At 43.1% G+C, this 26624-nt stretch overlaps 1 protein-coding gene across 7 annotated transcripts in view; it reads left to right on the plus strand.

Annotated features, from left to right (window-relative positions):
* The window catches only part of LOC148012424 (uncharacterized), a 65098-nt gene extending 38751 nt beyond the window's left edge, over positions 1-26347 (plus strand). For 2 of the 7 annotated variants that reach the window (XM_087668761.1, XM_087668762.1), the window contains exons 5-7: positions 12076-12140; positions 25362-25506; positions 25697-26347. In XM_087668761.1, the coding sequence (XP_087524887.1) occupies positions 12076-12140; positions 25362-25506; positions 25697-25768 (282 nt within the window). In that variant the 3' untranslated portion in view covers positions 25769-26347. The other 5 variants (XR_015689016.1, XR_015689018.1, XR_015689017.1 and 2 more) reach the window with 5 other exon arrangements.
* The last annotated feature ends 277 nt before the right edge of the window (positions 26348-26624 follow it).

The following is a 26624-nucleotide window of genomic DNA, read 5'->3' on the forward strand; positions in this document are numbered from 1 at the left end:
AGAGGTATTGGGGAGATTGTACTCACAACCATTGATGGCTCTATTCTCTGCCTACAGGATGCTTTATTTGTGCGAGGTATCAAGAAAAATTTGCTCTCTATTTCTTCTTTGGCACGTTATGGATTGCAGGCCATCTTTGATGATGATAGATGCATGGTGAGAGATAAGAAGCACATGACTTTGGTCTTGACTAGTACTTTATGTCATGGGTTATATGAGCTGGATGCTCTTTCAATTGATCAGTCAACGTATTTGGCATCCACTCTTACTCCTGCTATGTTACAGGCGGAGTTATGGTATGCTTGGATGGGGCATGTGAACAATGGTAGCTTGATGCTCTTACAACATACACATATGCTAGATGGATTACCTCTTTTGGAGAGACCTCCTGAGTACTTGTGCGAAGGATATATTTTGGGGAAAATGCATCTTTTTTCGTTTCCCTGTGATGTTTTTTTTAGAGCCACATCCATGTTACAGTTAGTGCATTCAGGTGTATGTGGCCCTATGCCTACAAAGTCATTGGGTGGATGTCACTATTTTGTGACTTTTATTGATGACTTTACTCGCTTCTATTGGGTCTATTCTTTAATGAGAAAGTTAGAACTGCATGATGCATTTTGGCTTTTGTAGCACTTGTTGAGAACCAATCTGGTTGGAAAATAAGACTCTTCGTTCGGACCAAGGGGGGGAATATATGTCCTCTATGTTGAATTCTTTTTTGAAGCAGAAGGGCATTGTTCATCAGTTCACTATTGCTTATACTCCACAACAGAATGGGGTTGCAGAGAGGAAGAATCGGTCACTCATGGAGATGGCCAAATGTATGCTGAAAGCAAAGAGCTTGCCACACAGTTTTGTGTGCTTGCCAAGTTTTAAACAGATGCCCCACCAAAGCATTAAAGAATGTGATGCCTTTTGAGGCTTGGAACAGTCGAAAACCTTTTGTTGGGCACTTTCGTACCTTTGGGTGTCTTGCATATGTACACATTCCTTAGGTACTTAGAAAAAAGTTGGATAACAAGGCTGTCAAATGCATTTTTGTGGGATATAGTAGTGAGAGTAAAGGCTATAGACTCTATGGTCCTGTCTCTAAAAAGGTATTTGTCAGTAGGGATGTACTCTTTGATGAAAAATCAGAATTATCCCTTGTTGGTTTTGACACATATTAGGCTACCCGTGATGTATTTCAAGGGCTGCTGCCCATTTCATTTGGTAATTCAGCTGGAATTTCAGCAAGTGAACTTAATGTTCAGCCAGCTGTTCCATTGGAAAATGTAGAAAATCAGCCATTGGCTGATCTGAATATTCAGCAAAGTGCTGAATTTGAAATTCAGTAAGAGCTTGTGCACGGTTAGGAGGCAAGACAAATGCCTAGATGGTATTTACTGATGAGAAACCCTTCACCCTTCACCCGCAGTTTGCGTTTTTGCGTTTTGCGTTTAGGGTTTGCAGCCCCAAAAAGGAGCGCTATCCTAGACTGACTATGCCTATTTATAGGCCACTCTCTCATTCATTCCTCACGGCTGATTCATTCAGTCCGTCATCTCTTCTCTCCAGCCTCTCCACTATCCTCACACCCCTTCAGGAGGACATTGCGGTTTGTGGTTCATGGTTGTCTTCATCATCTTCCTTATGCTATGGCACCCTTGTTCCCTTGTATCACATTCACTCCATGATTCAGAACTTCATCATTCCATTCGTCAGAGTTTTTTCTCTCTTCTCTATGTTTGCCGAGTTTACTCTGTGTTCCTCCCTGCAAACCCTACTGTCTCGTTGGTACGCCATCTTTTGACATGGTATCAGAGCCGGTTTTGCTCAAATAGTGGCAAAGATCCTCCACTCCAGTGAAGGCAAAGACCGGTGGCGGGTTCGACGTGCACTTCTCTTCTTCTTCCGCTGCATCCAAATCTCGTTTTTTCCGGTTCCAGGTGTTTTCAGCTTGCTACCCACACCCCTTTCGCAGAGGACATTGCAGTCTCAGCTGTCCCTTGCTGTCATCTACAGTCTGGCGCCTGTTTCCAGCCTTCCACCTGTAGTTTGCAGCTGTTTACAGCAGAACGACTGTTGCTGATTACTCTCCATTTAGAAAACAATCTCGTTTTTGCAGATTTCAGTCTCTTACTGCTGGTTACATCATCCTCCCACTGGCAACTCACTTCTAGCCCTTCCACTACCCTCCCACCCCCCTTGAGGCGGACATTGCGGTTCGTGCTTCGCACTGCCCTCACACCCCTTGAGGCGGACATTGCGGTTCGTGGTTCATGGTGGTTGACCTCTTCCTTTTTCAGCAAGGCACACTGGTATCCATGGCTTCTTTACCAATAGATGACCAGACTACTGGGTGCTCCTACTGTGGCATCATTGGATACACCACCAATGCTTATCGACTTCGACCTTTGCTCCCCACCCCTTCGGAGTATGTGCGTCTTCTACCAGGCATTCCTTGTGCCACCTCTCCTTTCTGGGCCACAAAGATTGTTCTACATCGGCTATTAGAGTACTATGCTCAAGGCAATAAGACGCATCCGATGCGCACTAAGTTCTTTCGAGTACCTAGAGGATCAATTGGCGCTATGACCTCTTGGAGATCGTCGCAATGCCAGCGACAGTCTTCTCCCACTTATTTTCCGATACAGTGGCTTCCACGACCTATAGATTTGCAGTTTGCTCCATCAAGAGACAATGATTGTTTGATACCGTCTCCTTATCAGTCTGCTCCTTCGAGAGACAGTGGCTGCTCGACTCCTTCCTCTTCTTCGGCTACCCAGTCCGCTCCACTGAGAGACATCGATTGTTGCCCACCTCTTGCTCATTTTGAGCCCCACCCTTCCCCACCCTCGACTACTCAGGTTCAAGAGGCTACCTCTGGGAGCTCTTCGGCACCATAGATACCTTCTTCGGCAAGACCGGTGGCACTTCCTTCATCATTAGACATTTCAGAGTCCGTGATCCATGAGTTTTTGGATTCCCTATCTACTTTAGAGGGGGATTCAGAGAGAGATGTTATTTCTTTGCCCTCAGAGGGGGCATCTACTTCTTCTTCGACTTTAGCGGGGGCCCCTCCACCTCCCACCTCAGAGGGGAAACCTACTCCACAGAAGTTCTTCACCCATCCTCTACTTTCTTGGGGTGGCTGTCTTTGACGAGTCATCTCTCTACTGATACCCAGGATCTTCAGGTACTCTAGATCGGGACCTCAGAGGTTCAGCTGCGGCTTGGTGACGAGGCCTTCGTATTTCTTCCAGCATGGATGCACGGAGCTAGTGGCTTCTCTCCTGAGGTCTCCCGAGGTTGTGCTTCGGGTTCTCTAGTTCTCTCTGTCTACTATTCTTTACAACAGGTTCCCTTTCCGGTGGAAATCTTGGATCTTAGGGATCCTCTGTATCTTGTTCCTCCTCTTCTCTTCTTGCCTTGGTCACTTGGTCAACATGAAACCACCTCCCGAGATCGAGTATGGGCATATCCTTGTGGTTCTCGGCACCACACAAAGTCCGACATTCCTCGTACGCATTGCATATTTTTATCATCTATGTACTAGGGCGCTTGGGCAAGTGAACAATTTCCCTATGAGGGACATTGTCCAAGTGGCACGTGCTGCATGAGCATTCTTCAGCATGTAGCATTGCATCTCCACCTCACTCTTCTCTTGTTCCCCTTTTTGGGCCTGAGAGAGTGAGTGATGCGCTGCGGAGATGCAATGTCCGGCGATGAAATGTCAGGTAAAGAGCAAAACACGTGAGCAACAGCAGCGAGTGAGAGCGAGAGATGCAAGATGTTCTTGGGTACGATTGGAGTGTGTACCACTTTAGGTTTTTAGATAGATATATATGAAAGTACAAGTGTGCTAAGGGTGCGTTCACACCCGTGCACATATAAAAGGCACGATGGCCCTTTATTCCCAACAACCTCCCACCTAAAGGCAATGTGCCTTAAGAGGAGAAAAGAATCAGCTAAGTCTAAGTATGTACAAAGCTGAAATACATATATCTATCCAACTCCCATCATCTGTCGGCAATGAGTAAACCGCTCTGCTGGAAGACCCTTCGTGAGAAGATCTGCAGGATTATCATCTGTATGCACTTTGACAAGCTCAATGCTCTTGCTGTCAAGTACATCTCTGATGAAGTGATACTTCACCTGTATGTGCTTCGTCTTTGCATGAAAGACGGGATTCCGTGCTAGCATGATAGCACTCTGACTATCACAATGAAGAACGGGTAACTGATCTCCCACCAGACGTGAAAGCCATAAAGCCTCCTTGCATGCCTCAGTAGCAGCCACATACTCTGCCTCTGTAGTAGACAATGCAACACACTTCTGTAGCCTGGAGATCCAAGAGACTGCTCCTCCTGTGAAGGTAAACACATACCCAGAAGTGGACTTTCTACAGTTCGCATGATCAGCATAGTCTGCATCCGTAAAGCCAACGACAGATGCCTTTTGCTTTCCAAAGCAGATGCACAAATCACTTGTGCCTTTGAGGTATCTCATAATACCTTTCACTGCTTTCCAATGCTTTTTGCCAGGGTTTGCCATATATCTGCTAACCACTCCCACTGCAAAGGCAATGTTAGGACGTGTAGCAACCATAGCATACATCAAGTTGCCAACAGCTGAAGCATATGGAATCTTGGCCATTTCAGCCTTCTCATCATCAGATGTAGGGCTGTCCTCTGCACTGAGTTTCACATATGGAGGCAATGGAACACCAATTGGTTTCCCCCCCTCCATATTGAAACGCTGCAAAACCTTAGAGACATACTCTTGTTGAGATAGAAAGAGTAATCCTTTGGACCTATCTCTGAGTATTCGCATGCCAAGAATGTGATTTGCATCACCAAGATCCTTCATGTCAAAGCTGCCATGAAGACTTTGCTTCAACGAATCCAAGGCATGAGTATCCCTGCCAGTAATCAACATGTCATCAACATACAGAACCAAGATAATTAGGCTGCCATCTGCGGCCTTCTTGGTGTACAAGCATTGATCCACTTGACTTCTTTGAAAACCTTGAGACTGCATAAATGTATCAAACTTATGATACCATTCTCTTGGTGCTTGCTTCAGCCCATACAAACTCCGTTTGAGCTTACATACCATCTTCTCTTTGCCTTTAGCCACAAACCCTTCAGGCTGCTGCATATATATGTCTTCATGCAGATCACCATGTAAAAATGCAGTCTTTACATCCATCTGTATGAGCTCCATATCTTCAGCTGCAACCAAGCCCAAAATGGTTCTCAATGTAGTCATTTTGACTACAGGAGAGAAGATCTCATCAAAATCAACTCCATGTTCCTGCTTGTACCCCTTAGCAACCAATCTGGCTTTGTACTTTGGCGAGGAACCAGAAGTGACCTTCATCTTATAAACCCATTTGCATGGAAGCGTTTTCTGCCCTTTAGGCAACTGCACCAAGTCCCAAGTGCCGTTTTTCTCAAGAGATTCCATCTCTGACAGCATGGCTTTATACCATTTCTTGCTGTCCTGTCTGTCCATTGCTTCCTTGAAGCATGACGGCTCACCACAGTCAGTGATCATGACATAATCAGCCACATTATTTGCACCAGGAACGAATCTGTCGGGCTGTCTAGTAGCCCTAGACGATCTCCTAACCCAATGATCATTGTTTGCTGGCTGTTCAGCCTGCATATTATCATTTACAGCTTGCTGTCCTAGCATTTCAGCCTGCAAATCAACATTAACAGCTTGCTGTCCTAGCTGTTTCTGCACATTTAGTGGCTCATCATTATGGGCAATGGCTGGCTGATCATTTCCAGCATCATTTTCTGCATTCGCAGGTTCATTTACAGCAGGTATTTGCTGCTGTACAGCGGGCACATTTTGCTGTCCAAAAGGTACTTCTTCCCGGAATACAACCCTACGAACCTCCTCAGTCTTTTCGGGCTGTTTATGCATGCGACCTTCCCGGAAGATAACATCATTGCTGCGCACTGTTTTCCTTTTCACGGGATCCCACAATCTATACCCCATTTCACCCTCGTCACCATATCCTAGGAATATGCATTTACAGGACTTTGGCTCAAGTTTGCTGCGGTCTTCCTTACGAATGTGCACAAAAGCCTCGCAGCCAAACACTCGTAAATGAGCATAAGAAGGTGGCTTGCCCGACCACGCTTCCTGAGGGACTCCCCCCCCCCCCCCCCCCCCAAAGACCTGTTTGGTGACCGATTGATCAAGTGAACGGCTGTCATAACAGCCTCTGCCCAAAAACCATGGGGTAATGCAGCATGAGACAGCATAGTACGGACTTTATCCTGTATAGTCCTGTTCATACGCTCTGCAACTCCATTCTGGGGTGGATTATGAGGGGCAGTGAGCTCCCTTTTTATCCCTTTGCTGTCACAAAATGCCTGAAAGGCCTTGGACACATATTCCCCACCATTGTCAGAGCGAAGACACTTAAGTGTCTTATCAGTCTGATTTTCAACCAATGCCAAGAAGTTTTTAAACTTGTCAAGTACTTCATCCTTGCTACGAATGGGGTAAACCCATACCTTCCGTGTAGCATCATCGACAAAGGTGACAAAGTACTTCTTTCCCCCCAAAGACAATCCTGGCGTCTGACATACATCTGAATGTACTAACTCTAGAGGTGAAGATTTCAAAGAAAGAGATTTCTTATGAGATGTCTGCGCATGCTTACCATAGACACAATGATCACAATGCTCAAAATCAGCATAACGAAGACAAGGCAAGTAACCCAAACGAGAAAGAACTTTCATTCCTGTTTGACTCATGTGTCCTAACCGGCCATGCCACAAAGAAACACTTGGCTGCTCGGTTACTGCGACAACATGGTCACGCACACTAGATACATGAAGAGGATACAGAGTATCACTCTTTGAACCCCTGGCAATGACTCTAGATCCTGTACTGATCTTCCATTTTCCATCGCCAAATGTGGTATGATAACCATCATCATCTAGCTGCCCAGTACTGATTAAGCTCTTCTTGAGCTCAGGTACATGACGAACATTCTGAAGAGTAAAGACAGAACCATGCTGAAACTGAAGCTGCACACTGCCAATGCCTGCAATATCACATGCTGAGTTGTCCCCGAGATGGACAACACCATGTTGACCGCCTGTATAATCGGAAAATCAATCTCTGTAAGGGGTGACATGAAAGGAGGCACCCGAATCTAAAATCTAGGTATGCATGTCATCAGCCGAATCGGCAACCAATGCATGGGCATCAAAACATGAAGACACGAAGAGTACATCGTTCCCACTGTCACTGTCCTGAGTGACTACATTCACCTCTTCGATCTTGACGTTGCTCTTCTTGGGCTGGCTCTCTTTCTTCTCTTCCTTGCTGTCCTCTGTCTTCTTGCCTTTCCCTTTCTCTTTCTTCCACTTGTAACAGTCACGTTTGAAGTGACCCTTCTTGCCACAGTGGTGGCATTCCACATTCTTGCCGCGAGACATGCTGCGACCCTTGCCATCAGATTTTCCCTTCTGCTGTGATCTGCCCCTGGTATGCAAGGCACTAGACGACTTACTTGATGCATTATTTTGCCTATTCATCTCTTCCATAAGCAAAGAGCTTTCCACGTCAGAATACATAAGCATAGCATTCGAGTTACTCAAGGCAGTCCTGAATGTATCCCAACTCTCTGGTAGAGTGCAAAGCAGAAAGGTAGCTTTAAACTCGTCATCAATGACAAACTTCAAAGCAACCAGCTGGCTGAAAATTGAGTTGAATTCACTCAGATGATTTGACATAGCAGTTCCTTCTTTCATCCGCAAATCCATAAGCTTTTTTAGCCAATACACCTTACTAGCTCCACTCTTCTGAGCATACAATTCCTCCAGTCTTGTCCAAATGGCATAGGCAGTGTCCAAACCCTCTATGTTAAACAGCAGAGCATTAGAGACAGATAGCTCAATGGTCGAGCGTGCAAGCTCGTTCAACTCATCCCAGTCATCTTGTTCCACATCTGCGGGCTTTACCCCTTTGGCCTTGATCGGCTTAGCCTGCTTCTTCTGCAACAGGATATTGTAGCATTGCTTTTTCCACACTGCAAAATTATGTGCACCCTCAAGTTTCTTGATGTGCATAAGATGGCTGCTATCGCTGCTGCCAGCCATGGTTTTCAGTCCAAAATATGACCACAAATTCAGCAAATGCAGGCCCAAACTGTCAAACAAGTGACCAAGGTACAAACAAGTACCAACCAGCAATAAGTACCAGTTAAAAGCAGAAATTTCAGATCTGCAAATCAATTTTCAGAAGCACCAAATGTTGTGCTACAGCACTCCACAACTGATGACAGCTGTTCCAAGGACAAATACATCACATTACATGAGAAGTCCCAAATTTTAGCTGCAATTTCTGCTGTACATGCACCCACGGGCATAAAATTTGACCCGCACGGTCAAAAGCCCCAAAGTTTTGTGCTCAAAACATCAACCATACATCTGCACTGTCTCTGACATGCATAGAGTAGACCAATTTTGCCAAAATGAAGCAATTTCAGCAAAACCCCCAAATTTTTCAAGTGTCGGGCGTCCAAATTGCATGAAATTAAACCCGCATGTACATAAAATGACCAATTTGCGCACAAATTTTGCTCAAACAGCAAAAGCCCCAAATTGCACGGGGTCCAATGTGCATCAATGTCAAGAAATTGGGTCAATTTTAGCCCAATTTTAACATGTACATGAAAAGCCCCAAATTTCGGAGGCAAAATGTCACAAATTCCTGCAATTTCTGAGACAGAATCTCACTGTGTGTCTTGCTCGTGTCAAATCCGGACAAATCCCCTAATTTGTGGCTCAAATCTGCCCAAAACACAGAACTGTGCTTACACGCGCGAACTCCCGTCAGTGGGCAAAGGGGGCAGCTTGCAGTAAACCTTTGAAAATTAAAAAATTTTGCAAGAGAAATTTGACGAAAACTGTCCCGTAACGTGACGACTGCTGCGTTTTGACCTGCCGCCAGCGTTCTGACCTGCCACCAGCTGCACGTGGCTTGGAAAGTCACGAACTGACCTGGCATGACCTGCGTGACCAGCGCTTGTGCAAAACACGTCACTTCTGACCTGCGCCTGACCTGCACGCCTGAATGCACACTGTCCAAGAACAGTGACGAGCTGACCAGAAAATGACTGACTGACCTGCGCGCAACCTGGGAAATGTCGCCTGGCTGAAAAACGTGACCTGTGGACTGCGAGAAGCACGAACACCTTAACCAAAGCTCTGCACGGACTGCGAGAAGCGCGAACACCTTAGCCGAAGCTCTGATACCAGTTTGAAGTGAGTGATGCGCTGCGGAGATGCAATGTCCGGCGATGAAATGTCAGGTAAAGAGCAAAACACGTGAGCAACAGCAGCGAGTGAGAGCGAGAGATGCAAGATGTTCTTGGGTACAATTGGAGTGTGTACCACTTTAGGTTTTTAGATAGATATATATGAAAGTACAAGTGTGCTAAGGGTGCGTTCACACCCGTGCACATATAAAAGGCACGATGGCCCTTTATTCCCAACAAGGGGGTGTTGAGAAATCCTTCACCCTTCACCTGCAGTTTGCGTTTTTGCGTTTCTGCATTTTGCATTTAGGGTTTGCAGCCCCAAAAAGGGGCGCTATCCTAGACTGGCTATGCCTATTTATAGGCCACTCTCTCATTCATTCCTCATGGCTGATTCATTCAGTTCATCACCTCTTCTCTCCAGCCTCTCCACTATCCTCACATCCCTTCAGGAGGACATTGCGGTTCGTGGTTCGTGGCTGTCTTCATCATCTTCCTTGTGCTACAACACCCTTGTTCCCTTGTATCACATTCACTCCATGATTCAGAACTTCATCATTCCATTCGTCAGAGTTTCTTCTCTCTTCTCTTCTCTTCTCCATGTTTGCCGAGTTTACTCCGTGTTCCTCCCCGCAAATCTATTGTCTCGCTGGTATGTCATCTTTTGACATTTACAGACTATGAAAGATAGTCATTTGGATGCACCCATGGCTGGTCATACTAGAAGGCAAGCTCGTATGCATGACACTACACAACAAGTACAGTTGATGATGAGTAGCTTGAATGTTTTAAGGATGTACAACATAGTGTGCATTGGATGGCAGCAATGCAAGCTGAATTTGATTCTATCATTAAGAATTAAACATGGGATTTAGTGTCTTTGCCCATTGGGAAGAAAGCCATTGGAACAAAATGGGTCTACAAGCTGAAAAGGAATGCAGATGGATCCATTGACAAATATAAGGCAAGGCTTGTAGCTAAGGGCTGTGCACAGAAGAAAGGCATTGACTATGAGGAGACATTTGCTCCTACCTCCCGCATGACTACCATATCAGGTTTATGGTTGCTTTGGCTGCCCATCATGGATGGACTGTGCATCAATTAGATATTAAAACCCCATTTTTACATGGGGAACTTCATGAAGAAGTATATGTACAGCAGCCCATTGGTTTTGCAATTGAGGGATCCGAACACTTGGTTTGCAAGCTGAAAAAGGCTTTATATGGCTTGAAACAAGCTCCTAGAGCTTGGTATGCAAAGATTGATGCTTTTTTACTCAGCCAAGGGTTTATAAACAGCTCATCTGAGACCCTTTATGTATGTAAAGAGGGGGGATCCATGTTGATCATTTGTCTATATGTTGATGACCTTTTGCTTATTTAAACAAAATTTGCAGCAAACTTTTGAGATGTTAGACTTGGGTTCTTTGCATTATTACTTGGGCGTTTAGTTCATACATGATGCTAGAGGTATTGGTTTATCACAGTCAAGATACATTGGTAAATTTCTTGAGAGGTTTGGCTTACAGGATTGCAAGCCAGTTTGTACACCAATGGAACCTGGACTGACTGTCATTACATGATGATAATGATTTGTTTGATATACACACATATGCGCCAACAGTTGGATGTCTTATTTTCCTATGCAACACTAGGCCGGACATGCAGTTTGCAGTTTCAGCTGAGTAGATATATCCATCAGTCACACATGTTACATTGGCAAGCTGTCAAGCATGTCTTTTGTTACCTGATCTCTTGGATTGCTTTATGCCAAGGGGGGACCACTGCAGTTACATGCTTATAGTGATTTTGATTGGGCTGGTGATTATTATTCACGTCACTCCACTAGTGGCAATTGTCTCTTTCTTGGCTTAGCAAGAAACAATCCACTGTTGCCACATCGTCATGTGAAGTTGAATACAAGGCAGCTTTCACTACCATAGTTGAATGTGTATGGATTAGACGCTTGCTAGCTGATCTAGTTGTATTTGTTATGGAGCCTACTCCTTTGTTCACTGACAGTCAGAGTGCCATTGCAGTGGCATGGAACCCAGTGTTTCATGCACACACAAAACACATTGAGATACATTATTAGTTTGTCAGACAGAGGCTACATGCAGGTGATATTAGCCTTGTCTATTGTCCTATCACCAGTAATGTGGCAGACATCTTCACCAAAGATTTTCCTTGTGACAAATTTAAAGCATTTCACAATGCTTTAAATTTGATCTCCTTTGGTGGCGGATGATCCTAGTACTTTTGATCACTCTTCACTCCGGGGGGGTTTGTTGGGTTTCACTCACCCCTACGCTCACAGAGGAGTGTCAGTGATTAATAGGATATTAGGACACTTTTTACTCTCGGTATGAGAGGTTTTTTCCCCTAGACTTATTCTCTTCTTTCGTATGTGCCTATGTTACACACTTACGGGCACTTATCATGTGCAGGTGTGAACACCCCCTACAACCCTAAGATTTAAGGGTTGTACTTTGTACTTTCAGTTTACACTCTTTTAATCTATTGCATTGGGTGTTGTGCTTCACTCTCCACACTGTTTACTGCACTCTCAACTGAGCTTTGATGCTCTCAGCATCTCACAAACTCTACATGCACAGGTTTTCAATGTTATGGTTGACATTGAGGAGATTCTTTCATGTCCTTAAGTGCATAAATACCTCAGCATTTCGTCTAGTCTTTGAATTAAGTTATTTCATTTGGTCCGATCAAATCGGTGTTTCAAAATAGGTCAAGCTTACATAATTTATAGAAATATGATGTATTTTAATATTGTTGCTGCAGATTGGACAGCTTCAGGCAGCTGGCCTTGTTAAAGGAGGATCATTAGACAATTCACTTGTTTGCAGGTTTGACTATCACTTCCCTAAAAGATATTGTGTGTAGAGTCAAAAAGTATGTTTTGTACTTTGTTGAAAGCCACAAAGACATAGGCATAATGTATACATGGTTTTCGTAGGTTAGAAAATGATATCTTACGTCTCTTTCTTACACAATTTGGTTGTCTAATCAATGTTTGCTTGCGTGTCGTTGGTTGTTGCCCATGCAAACTGAACTGGTCCTCTTTTCTGCATTCTTGTCTCTCCTATGTGATGGCTTCTTGGCTTTGGCTTCCTCGTGCCTAGCTTTGCTTTGATTTAATTTCACCTAAGGTTTTTAATTAAACCGAATTTCAACCGTGGTACCCCTTGCTCTTGAAATGGTGACCATTGCATTGGTAGTGAAGGATTTGACATTGGGCATGCAATGGACAAGTGTATGGGCTATGTTATATAATGGTAAGGCAAAATGAACTATAAAGTGTATAATTTCCAAAGGAACCGAGAAATGTGCAATTTTGCTAATGTTTAATGATCATTTGAAAGTTTCACCTAATTAATAGCTCACTTAAGTTTTAAAGCAAACCTAGTGTTTAAGTTTGTTCCAATGAGTAGCACATAGAAGTAATCATTCATGGATTGATTAGCCCTTAATCAGACTTGAAATTTGATTAAGGAGCAATTGATTACTCATTCAGGAAGTTGATATTTGCATTTGGGATCGCTTTTTCTCTCATTTTTGCAGCACGAGTTTTGAGACAACTATTCTTCTCTTTTTTGCCATAGAAATTGCTGGTATCAGCCATGGAGCATGGGTTGACAACCTACTCAAGAGTCAAGGTAGTGACTAGTTTTCTCCTCTTTGTATGGAGAATCAACAAAGTAGCTCCATAACTCCATAACTCCATAACTAGTAGATATTAGTCTGTTTCTAATCTAATCCTCATCAAAACAAGTTATTACAGCACTTTGGGCTGAGATCTTCTCTTTTTGCCTTAGATTTCGACAAATTGTCTTAAAGAATGTGATTTTCTCATAGTTCTCGAGAGAAATTTCTCTTTTATGAGAGGAAGTATGAAATTGCATGATAATTGTGCAATGTAAGTTTATTTGGAAGGTTAGTGCATGAATTTATTGGATGTTGGGTCCTATGAAGGAACAAGAGCAACTAGACCTAGGGATGCTTGTGAAGGAGCAAGAGTAGCTAGACCCAGTTTAAATCCAATGACATGACTTGGATTGATTTCTATTATTGATTCGATTTAATCTGCTTGATAAACCTTGAGGACTTTCCAGTTGGTCCAAAGGATATCTCATGTTCCTAGAGAATACCATGACTTATGGGAAACTATTTCATCATCTTTGCATGATCAATAGCCCTTCCCTAGACTTCTTTTAGACAATCCTTGGCAACATTGGAGAATCAAGGGACAATTGCTCTTGGAGTGTGTAACTATTAATCCAATTTATCATTTGCTTATTAAGGATCATGGTCGGTTGACATAGAAGGAAAACTTCATTTAGGGCCTTCATAAAAACATGAAATGGTGGAAATCAATAGTGATCGTGGGTTGTCTCAACAAAACCCCCTTCAAATACAAAGTCTTTATTTGGCAAATGTTGATGGGTGGTCTCCCTTTTGCTTTTGCACTTTCTAGATGCACTATCTTCAGTGGCTTGTGCTTCTTCTATACTGAATGCATGGAGGCATATCGTCATTGGTTTCTCTCCTGTCTGGCATAGTTGCCCGGAGTGCCATTTCGAGGGTCTAAAATGAAAACGTGAAACAGAGTGAAACATTTCGGTTCCAAAACATGTTTTGGGACAGGCATGGTATAGTCCGATTTCGGGCCTCCTTTTTACTTCCCAAGGTGCACGCGCAATCTCCACTTGTTCTCCTTAGCTCTTTGCCCTCTTTTACCTGCTACTCACTCTCTTTAGTTGCTATTCACTTCTCCTACAATAGATCTACTATTGTCTACAGCCCCTAAACCCTAAATCCCTCATCCTTCAACTGCCTAATCTTTTCCTTTTCTATCTACATTATTTGCAGCTGTTTTCCCTTGGATTTGCAATTGTTTTTCATTGTTGCCAGTAGTAACCTATCCCTCTCCTCTCTTCGTCCTTCACACTCATTAGAGCTAGTTTCCCTTAATGTTGAAAGTTTTTGAAACTCATGCATTGTGATTTTACAGTGTTTAGTAGCATGTCAAATCTCTTCTAATGTTACATGTATACTCTATGTTGTTGAGGAATTTTAGTAATTTGGTGCAGAGGTGCAAGTTACAAATGGTTTTAACACTTCATATATGTCTAACATTGAAGTATTCCTAGAAATTGATATTAAATCTGTTTTACCGTTTTGGCCTTGGACCAAAATTCTGTATTGCAACTCCGAAATGCATTTCCATTTCCCCGATTTCAAAACTCTAGGCAACTATGTTACCCGGCAGCAAGAAAGGTCTAGTTCCTTTTATGTGAGATTTGGTGTCATGTGGTTGAAACTAACATGCGTCCCCATGTTTGGCTGTTTGGAAAGCCTAAATTTTCAGATTGTGTGCAGCCGCATGTGAAGATTGTGTTTCATTTCTTGTGTTTCTATGGTTATTGGCATAACTAGACTATTGAGAATGCCTTTGTTTTTTATTCCCATTCTGGAGTGCAAAGTCAGATTGCTTGATTGAGAGGTCTTTTTCATTGGCAGTTTCGTATAATCTAGTATGTGGGCATTCTCTCCAGGTATGACTTGGTCTCTTGGCATACGGTAGTTTCTCTAGTTCCTTTGCTGCTTGTTTAGTTTATTTGTGACTTTTGTACTTTTCGAAGATAGATTGAGTGATATGAAAATATAAAGCTAGAGCCTCAATATATAGACCTAGGTACACATCTAAACGTTTGATCCTTATTTAATGTATGGTGGTGTAAAAGGTGCTTATACCTACACATGCACTAGAACACACTAAAGTATGCTCACACAAGGTGGTAAATGACTAATAGACCCCCTTTTGGGTCACGGACGATTGAACCCATAATATGAGGCATAAAAAGATGGAAAGGTCTTACCTCAAAAGAGATAGCATCTAATCCCTTACAAAAGATTTTGATAGGAGATATACAAAGTGGAAAAGTTATTTGTAACTAGGGCTAGAACATGGCATGTTCTATTAACAAGCTCAGTATGGCATGTGCATGGCTCAAAGGCTGATTAAAGGCCAGCATGGCTTGGAGGCATAATGTAGATGAGAGGCCCTAAAACCCATATATGGTACTTGAACTTAAATTAAGTGCCATTAGAACCAGTTATAAACCTCCCTAAAAGATGTAACGCTCTTGGAGAATCTCAAAGAAAGAAAATATGGAAAAGAAATACAAATGTTTTCAATTAAAATTCGGGCAGAGTTGTATGCCATTGTAACATCTTTATTTTAAATATAGAAAGTAAACATGTGATAAAAACCCCTTAGCACATTCGTATGCATGGCTATGTTGAGTTTTTTTCCAATCACAAAAAGTGTTTTAATAAAATTTGAATATTTAATACAAGAAAATCCACCCCCCCCTTCCCCCCCTTCATGATGTTTTTTCACTTAGAGTCAACTTTGGTCGTGTTTAAGTTAGACTCACCAGAGGCCACATCTAAAGCATTGATTAATGCTTCCCAGGGTGGGGGGGGGGGGGGGGATAGCACCTTTGCTCCCTTGTACAAATTAGCTTAGATATCAAGAGGTCGCTTATATTCATTGGAGGTACTGTTTGTTGAGAGTATCCCTGCTTTCGACTGCTATGATGATGTTAGAGTGAAGCAATGCGGAAGCGAATGACCAAGACAAAGAGTGAACTGAGAGAGAAGAGAGAGAGAGAAAGAGACTGTGAAACACAAAATTTTTCGTATAAGGATGCACAATTATACACGGGTGGAGAGAGAATATTTGCGTATGTCTCCACCTTGAAGATCTTAGTCTCCGTTAGCCCCGAGGGTAGTCTCCACGGTCCGCAGCTTGAAATCTGTGAAAACAACTGATTGAGGTTGTTGAAAACAAAGGCTATAAATAGGCTGGAAAAAATGCCCGAAATAATGTAGGTGAGTTACATTTAATGCAACCGATTGTTAGCCGACCTACTACAGTCCGGCTGCCTGCCACATGGCGCCTGTTGTTCTTTGTCTTGCAATAGACCAGGGAAATGGTCTCATCCAGAATCTTCTCCCAAATGAAATGGTACTGGATCTCAATATGCTTCGTTCAAGCATGAAATACAAGATTCTTGGCCAAAACAATGCAACTCTCATTTTCGCACTGTAGAACAGTAGGACCAGGCAAGCTCCTCGAGAAGCCTGCGAAGCCACATTGTCTCAGATGTAGTAGATGATGCCGCCCGATACTTCGCCTTAGTCGAAGAGAGGGCAACTGTAGGTTGCTTCTTGCTGCTCTATGAAACAACACGAGCACCCAAGGTAAAGCAATAACCTGTCGTGGACCGTCGATGATCCACATCACTAGTCCAATTTGAATCACTCCAACCTGTAAGGACCAAGTCTGTAGCACTTGTACCAGTAGGATAATAGATTCCAAAATCAGGAGTCCCTTGTAGGAACGATAAAATCCTTTGAGTAGCCTGCCAATGCACCATCTTGGGTTCACTCATGAACCCGGTTAGGCACCTACATCATAACATAAGTCAACACAGGTATTAAGAAGCCAAATCAAGGAACCAACCAATTGCCTATAATAGGTAGCATTCGCCAAGGAGAATCGGAATGAGCTATAGCCTTCCAAATCGGGTCCATGGGAGTTGTAAGAGACTTGCATCCCTCCATCTCACATGTAGCTAAGAGTTCCTGTACATACCATTGCTGGGAAATAAAGATTCCCCTCGGAGTCTTATAGATCTCATGACCTAGAAAGAAGTGAAGAAGTCCCATGTCCGTAATCTCAAACTTCTCATGAAGTACTGCCTTCATCTGCTCAATCATCTGAGTATGATTACTTGTCAAAATCAAGTCGTCTACATAAAGGACAAACAACACACGACCTCCACCTGAGGTGTGTATATACAATCGGGGGTCAGCTTTGGTATGCCAATACCCTAATTTCTCCTAGAGGAACAAGTTAATCTTTTCATTCCAAGTACAGGGAGCTTGCTTAAGGCCATAGAGAGCCTCAAAGCCCGAAGGCCGCTTAACATAGATCTCCTCGTCCAACTCTCCATTCAAAAAGGCAGACTTTACATCCAACTAATAAACTGGCCACCTCTTGTGGCTAGCCAAGGCAAGAACGACGCAAATAGTGGCCATCCGAGCTGGAGGGGCAAAAGTATCATGGAAATCAATGCTTGGGCGTTGTGCAAAACCTTTAGCAACAAGGCAGGCCTTGTGCTTGTCCAATGTGCCATGATTGCGGTACTTGGTCTTGAGGACCCATTTGACTCCAATGATCTTCTTATGAGGAGGCTTTGGCACGAGATACCATGTGCCATTCCTCTCAATAAACTCTAGTTCTTGCTGCATCACTTTCCGCCAATGATCATGTTGTAAAGCCTCCTTCACGGAAGTGGGCTCCTGATTTTGCATGACACGAGTCATCAAACAATAATTAGTGTAAACAAGCTAAGTGTGGTGTGCTTGGTTCCTCCGAGAATGCCGCGGGCCATCCTGCGATTGCCACTCCTCAAGGACCCCCTCAATCCCTGCATTACGAAGAGTGTCACAAGCCCAACGAGGAGGTCAGATCTCGCCTTGTCGCTCTCCATCTGCTGAAGTTTTTGGAAGGTCCACCGATCTGGTGGGTGGGAACGAAGCTCTTCATTTGAAGAAGAGTCCTCAAGAGGCACAGGCTCTAGAGGAACAGTTGTTGGGGCCCATCTATCACTGGGATCTCCAAGAACGCGGTGCTCATCACTCCCCTCTGAGGCTGGAACTTCCACGAACGGAACATCATGGCTTGTGTAGACATTCCGCTTAACAGGATCATACAATCGGTAGCCTTGAGACTGTTAGCTATAGCCCACAAACACTTGTCTTTTGGAAGCCGCTTCAAATTTGTCATGTTGTGTCTTTGGGATGTGAACATAGGCATCACACCCAAAAACTCTAAAATAAGAAACATTTGGCTTGGAACCAAAGTATGCCTCATATGGAGTCATACCAACAACAGCGGAAGTAGAGGAACAATTAAGGATGTGAACTGTGGTAGCCATAGCCTTAGCCCATAGACACTGAGGTGTTTGACGATGCTCCTTCATGGTACGGGCCATCTCGATCACACTGTGATTCTTCCGCTCCAAGATGCAATTCTCCCGAGGGGTGTTTGTATTAGCAAACTCTTGGTGAATACCATGATCTGCATAAAAACGAGCAAACTCATTAGAAACAAATTCTCCGCCCTTATCCGATTGTAAGGTCTTCAGCTTCCGACCCGATCGGTTTTCCTCAAAGAGCAACCAATCCTTAAAGTTGGAGAAAGCCTCCGACTTCAGCTTCAAGAAATAAGCCTAGGTCATCCTGTTGTAATCATCCACAATGAGCATGAAATACAAGCTTCCTTAAAGGGACTTTGTCCTCATCGGTCCACAAAGACCGGTAGAAATAAGCTCCCAGGGTGCTAAAGACCACCTCGAAGCCTTGTTGGGAACAACATCACGAGTTTGCTTTCCATGGATGTAGGATACAAAAGGTTGGTGGCTCACAACAATATCCGGCAAACCTCAAACAAGCTGTCCCTTTGACGCCATCCGAAGGTAATCATAATTGAGGTGGCCAAACCGAGCATGCCAAAGCTTGGACTGTGTGTGTGTGGTAAGAAGAAGAGAAGTCAAGGCAAAAGAAGACTGCAACTTATAGACTCCATTATTCTCATAACGTGAAGAAAGAACGTGTCTTGATGCTCGATTAAGAATCCAAAAAGAATCCACATCAAATTCGACCAAAAGGCCAAGGGCACAAATGTTGTGTACCGAAAGAAGATGGTACCCCAAAGCTGGCATATAAAGTATCTCGGATGTATGGGCACCACTACGTCACATCTAGAATAAGATGCATGTTGCCCCGTTCCTGTATAGGAATAGAGGAACTGTCACCAGTGAGAATCTGGCCATGCGAAGGCCGCAAATGAGCAACACTTACTGAAGGAGTCATGTGCTGGGAGGCACCACTGTCATCAATCCACTCCCGAGTGTATGGGGCCATCAATGCAACATCAGAAGCCGTCAGGGTCGAATCCTCAACCACCGAGGAAAGCAGTTGATGAGGGATCAGCCATTGCTCTGGAATCCTTTGAAGATTTCTCCTTCTTCTCCTTGTTGGGGCAATCTTTCTCCTAGTGACCTGTTTTGCCATAAATGTGACAAGTAGACTCCTTGTCTTTGTCCTTCTCCTTCTTCTTTTGGTCCTTCCTCTTCTTTTGAGAGGATTGACCAACCAAGGCCTCAGATTTTCGAAGCATTGGTTCCTTTCAGTTGCTCCTCTTGGTCCAAGACCATTGGAACCAACTCTTTCCATCGAAGAGTCTCAGAACGCCCTGAAACAATCAAGGCAGAATAAAAACCATTGAAGCGGGGTGGTAACTGTGAAAGAAGAGTTGTTGCCATGTCTTTAAAAGTGACTACCTTCCGTGCGTTGTGAACCTGCATCTGAAGTTGCCTTAGCTTGTTGATATGCTCCTGCAACTCATTGTCCGCATCCGCACTTCCAAAGAAACTCGCTTCATGATGGTCATTCGATTGTACATCTGATCAAGCTCCAGCCATATCTGGCAAGCTATCGTCAAATGCTCAATATGAGAGATAGTAGCTGTAGTACATGAGAGAAATAAAAATAAGTGAATTTGAGCATTGAGTTTATCCCAATGTGCTTGAGCCTTTACCAACTCCACCTTTTCATTGGAAGAGATTGTGGACTCGTTTCGCAAGGAAGGACGATGAATAGCCTCCGTAACAAGCTTCGCCAAATCATAGGACTCTAGGATGGTAAGCATCATGACCCACTAGATGCGATAGTTCTACCATCGAGCTTTTGATATGATGGAAGAGCTGGTAAGATGAGCACCTTTTGGTCCATGATCACCTGAAACTCTGTCTTGGCCTCAGAAGACATCTGCACCTACAATGCTTGCACAAAACACAAAGAGCAGCCCCCTCTGACTGTGAAAATACAGCCTAGGGCTATGGTTTGCTCGTCCTACTCCTTCACCCGCCAAATGCGATGAAAAGGTAAAATCTGCATTTGAAGGCCCAAAATGCAGCCTTCTTCATTCTCTATTAGCAAAAACCAGCAGCAACTTCGGCAAATCTTCTCCTTTCTCGCACGCCCACGCCCACACTCGCCTTAGCCTTGTTCTGATGCACAGCCCACCTGCTCGCACTTGAATGCATATAACGCAGCCTTGTGTCGCGTTGAAATCTCTCTTCAGATGGGTCCCACCTTAGGTCAGTCCTTAAATGCTCTAATACCATGTCAGAGTGAAGCAATGTGGAAGCGAATGACCAAGACAAAGAGTGAACAGAGAGAGAGGAGAAAGAGACAGTAAAACACAGAAAATCTGCAGTAAAGAATGTTGTATAAGGATACAGAATTATACATGGGTGCATAGAGAATATTTGCGTATGTCTCCACCTCGAAGATCTCAGTCTACGTCAGCCCCGAGGGCAATCTCCATGGTCTGCAGCCTGAAATTTGTGAAAACAATTGATTGAGGCTGCTGAAAACAAAGCCTATAAATAGGTTGGAAAAAATGCCTCAAATAGTGCAGGTCAGTTGAATTAAATGCAGCCAATTATTGGCCGACCTGTTGTAGTTCGACTGCTTACCACACATGGCGCTTGTTACGATTGGACGACTTACTTGCCACGTGGCATCTTGTGATTGACCAACCAGCCACGTGGCATCTTGCCTGTCTTCGGGAGATGTCACTCTCTAACATATGAGTGTGCTAGTAACTATTGTCTGTAGATGTGGATGGATGCTTACAAGGGAATATCATACTGACAACTTCGTTCATACGAGGCTAAAACAGCAAGTGCACATGTTGCTTGGGTCATTTGTCTACATTTCATTCTATTTTTCATTTTGTATGTCTTTGGTTTCTACACAATTGCAATTGGGTTCAATTGCCATTTTTCAAGAGGGGTTGTACCATGAGCATGTGAATTTACTCCTAGAGATTGGGCCACATAGGATCATGCATGGGTAGTGTCAAATGTGGGCTAGACCATTAGTAGGACAAAGGAAATAGTTTATCACACCTAGGGTCAATGCATAGGTTAAATCTAAGACCTAATATGCATATCAAAATCTGAGGAAGAAACTTTTAACCTCGAGCCAAAGTTTGAGCATGCCTTAATTTGCAAGTTTGGCTAGCATGTTGAAAATTTAATGTTTGAGCAGCCATTTGAAGTTTGGGTAGTCCCAATGTCATGAGGACATGTGGTTTTGAAACCCCACTTAACACGTGGATTAATTTTTAATCACATGGTTAAGTAAATGTTGCACATGTGAGATGTAATTGGGGTTAGAGTAAATTTATGAGCTTGGGACTCCAGAAAATCACGAGGTGTCAAAGGCAAAAGCTGCTATAAGCTATGCCGCACAGGTGCTTGGTAGTATCTGGTGCTAGTTGTTGGCCTAGGTCATTCATTTGGCCATAAGTGTCAGTTGGTGACACTAGGGAAGTGGTGTTTAATGGTACCTAACGCCAATCTGATGGTTAAAGATGGCGCAGAGACACTCGGGAATGAAAATTGCCTTGTCAATTTAATTATTGGCCAGTCAAATTATCTTTCAGGGCACCGAAGTAATTATTAGATTAATTTTCAGTATTTAAAGACTGAAAATTTATATTTAATTATGGATAATGTTGGAAAAACCATTTGGAAAGGCTGCCACTTGTCAAAAATGCCCATGCAAGATTGAAAAACGTCTTTAAAGGCTGGAGAGAGGTATTTTTAGTATATTCAACTTCCAAGAGAGAGGGAGGAGATGTTGTTGGTCTGATTTGCAGCCATTGGAGGATCTTTTAAGGCAGCTAGGGGCAAGTGAAGATCAATCAACAGCAGGTGGCAACATCTATAGGCTGTTGAGATAGGGCAGCAACAGTAAATGACTGATTTTCTTTAGTTCTTTGCATCTACAAGCTATTAAGACAAGGCAGCAACAGTAAATGAAAGATTTTCTTCAGTTCTTCGCGAAGAAAGTTTGAATTTTCTCTCCTTAGCATTCTCTCTCATCTCCCAGCCTTTCTATGGCCTTGCTCTGAAGATTACAGCATTGAGATCACCAGAGGCTGAGAAATTTCAGATTTCTCTGCTGTAAATCTTAATTTGCAGCAATAATTAGGGTTTAGCAGTAGCCTCGGGAAGCGCGCCAGAAATTGGAAGCTCCAAGACTTGGATTCAACAGGACTGACGTTGTCTTTAGCCTATTCAAGTGGAGGGACCAACAAATCATTGAATTTGGGGCATTTTCCATCTCGATCAAAGTGGGTGAAGGCCAATTGATTGCCAAGTCAAGGGGCAAATCAGATTGAAGACTGGATAGCAAGGGGAGTTGGAATACCGAAAGGGATTGGGAGAATCCCATTGTACATTAACTTCTTCTTCAATTAAGTTAAATAAATACCGAAAGGGGCGCCAATTTCGGGGCCAATTGGGTGTCTAATGTCCAAGATTATATAGTAAAGTGTGCATTTCAGTTTTGTGAATTTGTTAATTGTTGTAACTAGTGCTTAATCAGGTTATTTACCACCCTCTCCGAGGAGGAAGGCTGGTTGCACCTAACTTTCTTGAAATAAGGCAAAACGTGGGAGAATTTTTTAGAAAGGAAGTCTTGCAATTCCACTCTTCATCTCTCTCATTTGCTGCATGCAAGTTTAGAGAATCCATAGTTGGCTGAGAGAGGACTAATTTTTGTCAATCTGAAGAGGGAAGAGTCATTTCAGCAGCATCTTGAACAGCTCTCAGTCTTCATCCCCATCATTGATTTGTTGTCTTGGGCAGTTAGGGTGCACTTTTTCATGACACAATTAGCTGCCAGAGTATCGGGCACACCAGGGCAACATTGCAGGCACTTTTGACCTAGCAGCGCTGAATCTCTCTCCTCTCCCATCTACCGATCTATGACTTCTTGATCAGTGCAGAAATCAGGGTTCTCTGATCAGCACTGAATCAGGGTTTCTGCAAAATAGGGTAGATCAGGGATGATCCAAACTGTGTTGACCCGTGCATGCTGTGGCAGATAGTGAAACATTGTGGATGATCCAAACTGTGGCAAGGATTCGAGTTTATAATAGTGAGGATTGCTTGTTGTCTTGATGATTCCACCTCGTAAACTCTAATCTCTTGTCATAGTGGATTCCTTTTCCAGGTTACATCTTGTGCATTGTCGCTTTTTGGATCTTGTGTCTTTCAATAGTGCGCTGTGCGTTTTGCTCTTCTAACATGGTATCAAACGTTAAGGTTTCTTGATTGAGAGATGCTCATGCTTGTTGATTTTGTGTGATAGGAGATTGTGTGCTTGCCTTGCTTTTAGTTATTGTGTTTTGGGGACGTCACCTTGTGTAGTCGACTTGTGTTTGTTAGCTCTCCTGTGTACATGGATCATATATGGCATGTGATTGAGGTGTGTGGGAGATCTCTGATCGCCACACTGACCAATGTGCTCTGACTTGGCTACATTTTGATGTTGATATTTGGGTGTTCTATTGGGTGCAGGTTTGTCTTTCAAGTCCTGCAATAGCAAATACCGATGAGCTTACCTGTAGGTAAGTCGATGGCAGAGTCGGGAAGAGCAGCCACAGACAAAATCATGGCAGATAACCTGTGAAAAGTGCAAAGCCATAATTATCAGCAGTGCAATAAAACGTGCAAAGCTATAGGCACGAAAATTGTAGCCAAGATTATCTTTGAAAAGACATGAGATGAGAAGCTTAAAAACAATGGGAGATACAAAGCTGTGGCAAGCAACCGAAAAGAATGGAGAAAATGTAGCTGCATTAAGCTAATAGCTAGCTTGGTGGCAGCAAATGCGAAGTACAAATTAATATAACATATTCAATACCTGCAGTTGCCAGTTCAATTCCTGTAGTGGCGGATGATGTCTTCTTGGGCAGGAGGGGAAGAAGTGGCGCACATATGGTCGTATATGTTGTGGGCTCTGGCAAAGACATAATCATCAGTCACCACCGAATTGGTCATCAACCCTGTCACTTGCTCCCCAAAAAGGTTTTGATAGATTCCTGCTTGTCAAAATTCAAAATTTTAAAGTGTTGGAGGAGTGGAGAGGGAGGGAAGGTTGAATGGGACAAAAGGAATTATCATGTATCCAAAGTAAAAGAAAGCAAACAGTTTTGCAGAAAGATCTAGCAGGGTGTGGAGGGAGGGAAGGTCGAATAGCTGTACAAATGCATGCTGTTTGCTGAGATGTGCTTATAGTTTCTGCTAGATAGGAGTACTATTTTGAACAGGCTGGCTAAATATTATGTGCATATATTGAGATTGCAATCAAGACTCTTGAGTCTTGCAAGTTGTGTTCCTGGCCAGCCTGCCAATCCTGTCAATGAAACCCAAAATTACATTTTTGTTTAGTCCAAAGAAGCATTGTTTTAAGCCTGTCACACTTCAGACTATGTCAGACATCCTACCTGGGCCCTGGACTCTACCTCTTCACTAACTCAAAATCTGTAGGAACTGTTGCAGGAGCAGAGAGGGAGGGAAGGTTGAATAGGACAAAGGGAATTATCATGTATCCATGGTAAAAGAAAGCAAACAGTTTTGGAGAAAGATCTAGCAGGGTGGGGAGGGAGGGAAGGCTGAACGGGTATACCATACGAATGCTGTTTACTGGGATGTTGCTTATAGTTTCTGATAGACAGGAGCACTCTTTTGAACGGGCTGGCTAAGCGGAAACTCAGGGAACTATCGTGTATCCCAAATAGAGAAAGAAAAACTTTATACGAAAAACATCTAGCTAGGAACAATAGGGAACGGAGAAACATCCAGAGAAGTATTTTTGACCATGCTGTATAGAATTTTAGGCTTCCAGCGTTTGTGAAAAGACTTTTGAAGGAAAGATATATTGGAGGATGTTACCCTTGAACTGTCCCCAGATGGCTAGACTACTCTTGTACATTTGTATTCTTGGTTTATAGAGTATCCACAATGATGCTGTTTTGTGAGTTTGATTTTCTTTTATCATGGTTTAATACACAATTGAGAGAGAGAGAGAGGGGAAAAAAAAAGAGGATGAGAAGATTTCTCTTGCAGCATGAAGGATGGCTGGCTAAATCCACCTTTAAGGTTCCCTGATGAACCTTGTCGCCATAAACTGTTGGATCTAATCGGAGATCTTTCTTTGTGTGGAATGAATGGCAATCCAGGACTCCCCATGGCTCAGATTATTGCATTCAAGGTATCCTTTCTTGTTTGTTTCTGTGTTTTTGTATTGATAGATTCCAAAGTGACGTTATTCAAACTATTACAGGCTGTTCCATCATGTTTTCCCCAAGCTGAAATGCTGTGCATGCCATTGCATTCGTTTGGCAAGTTGTTGTATGTATTTGGAATTGCATGTCTATGTAGTTGTCTTCTCATGTTCACAGGCCGGGCATAAGCTCCATGTGGAACTCGGTAGGACTTTGATCCACCATTTACGAGACGTGCGTAATGAGTAGTGTCTCATGGTCTTTGCAACACGCATCATACAGAATGCAGTTTGTCCTGTGGCAGTTGGCTTGACAGCCCCTTTCCGTGTTATCGGTATTTAGAGAGAATTCTAATTGCTCTATGCCAGACCTTAGGGACACACTCGGACAACTTCAGAGTAATACTTCAATAAGAGGTCTCTATGAGTCATGAGCAAGAGGTGTACCAAGTCTTCCATTAAAATCACATACATCGATGGGTATTGATAGGCATATTTGTAAGGGTTGTCACAAGATTGCGGAATGTAAGGACTGCAATGTCTTCAACTTTGGAAGTCTTGGTTGAGCCCCAAACAAGTGTCTTGTTGCTTAGATATTGCCTTGAAAGCTTAAGTCATATAAACATGATTGATGCATGTTGTCGAGCTCGAGGATGGCGATTTTCTATCACGTATCTCCCAAGATCATGCTTTGACATCCCTTGGCTTCTTCTCATTCACATTAACAAGACTCTATAAACCTTTCTTCATAAGAATTAGCTTAGTTCTAGTTTGCTATGCACGGAAGTATTGACTCCTTTCAAGTTTAAGTATGAAAGAAAAGAATGGGATTTTTAATTTTCTTGCAAATATCAATTTCAGGCTCAACTTTAGTCTTTAAAGTATGGAAACGAGTAGCACAATGATATCTTCTACCTTCAGTTGGATGAATGAATATCAATACCAAAAAGATTTAATGCTCCAATAAAAAAGCTTCACCAGTTAGCTTCACACTTATCCTTCTCAAGCTTGACTTGTGAGTCAATTCAAATTTCGAACGAGTTCGGTTTCTTGAAGAATTAGTTCAGTTTGACCCTTAATAGCTATAGTTGCCAAATAACATTGTG

Source organism: Lygodium microphyllum, chromosome 27 (assembly GCF_053477565.2).
Source record: "Lygodium microphyllum isolate KBCC chromosome 27, Lygodium_microphyllum_v1.1.10, whole genome shotgun sequence".
NCBI classification, from domain to species: Eukaryota; Viridiplantae; Streptophyta; class Polypodiopsida; order Schizaeales; family Lygodiaceae; genus Lygodium; species Lygodium microphyllum.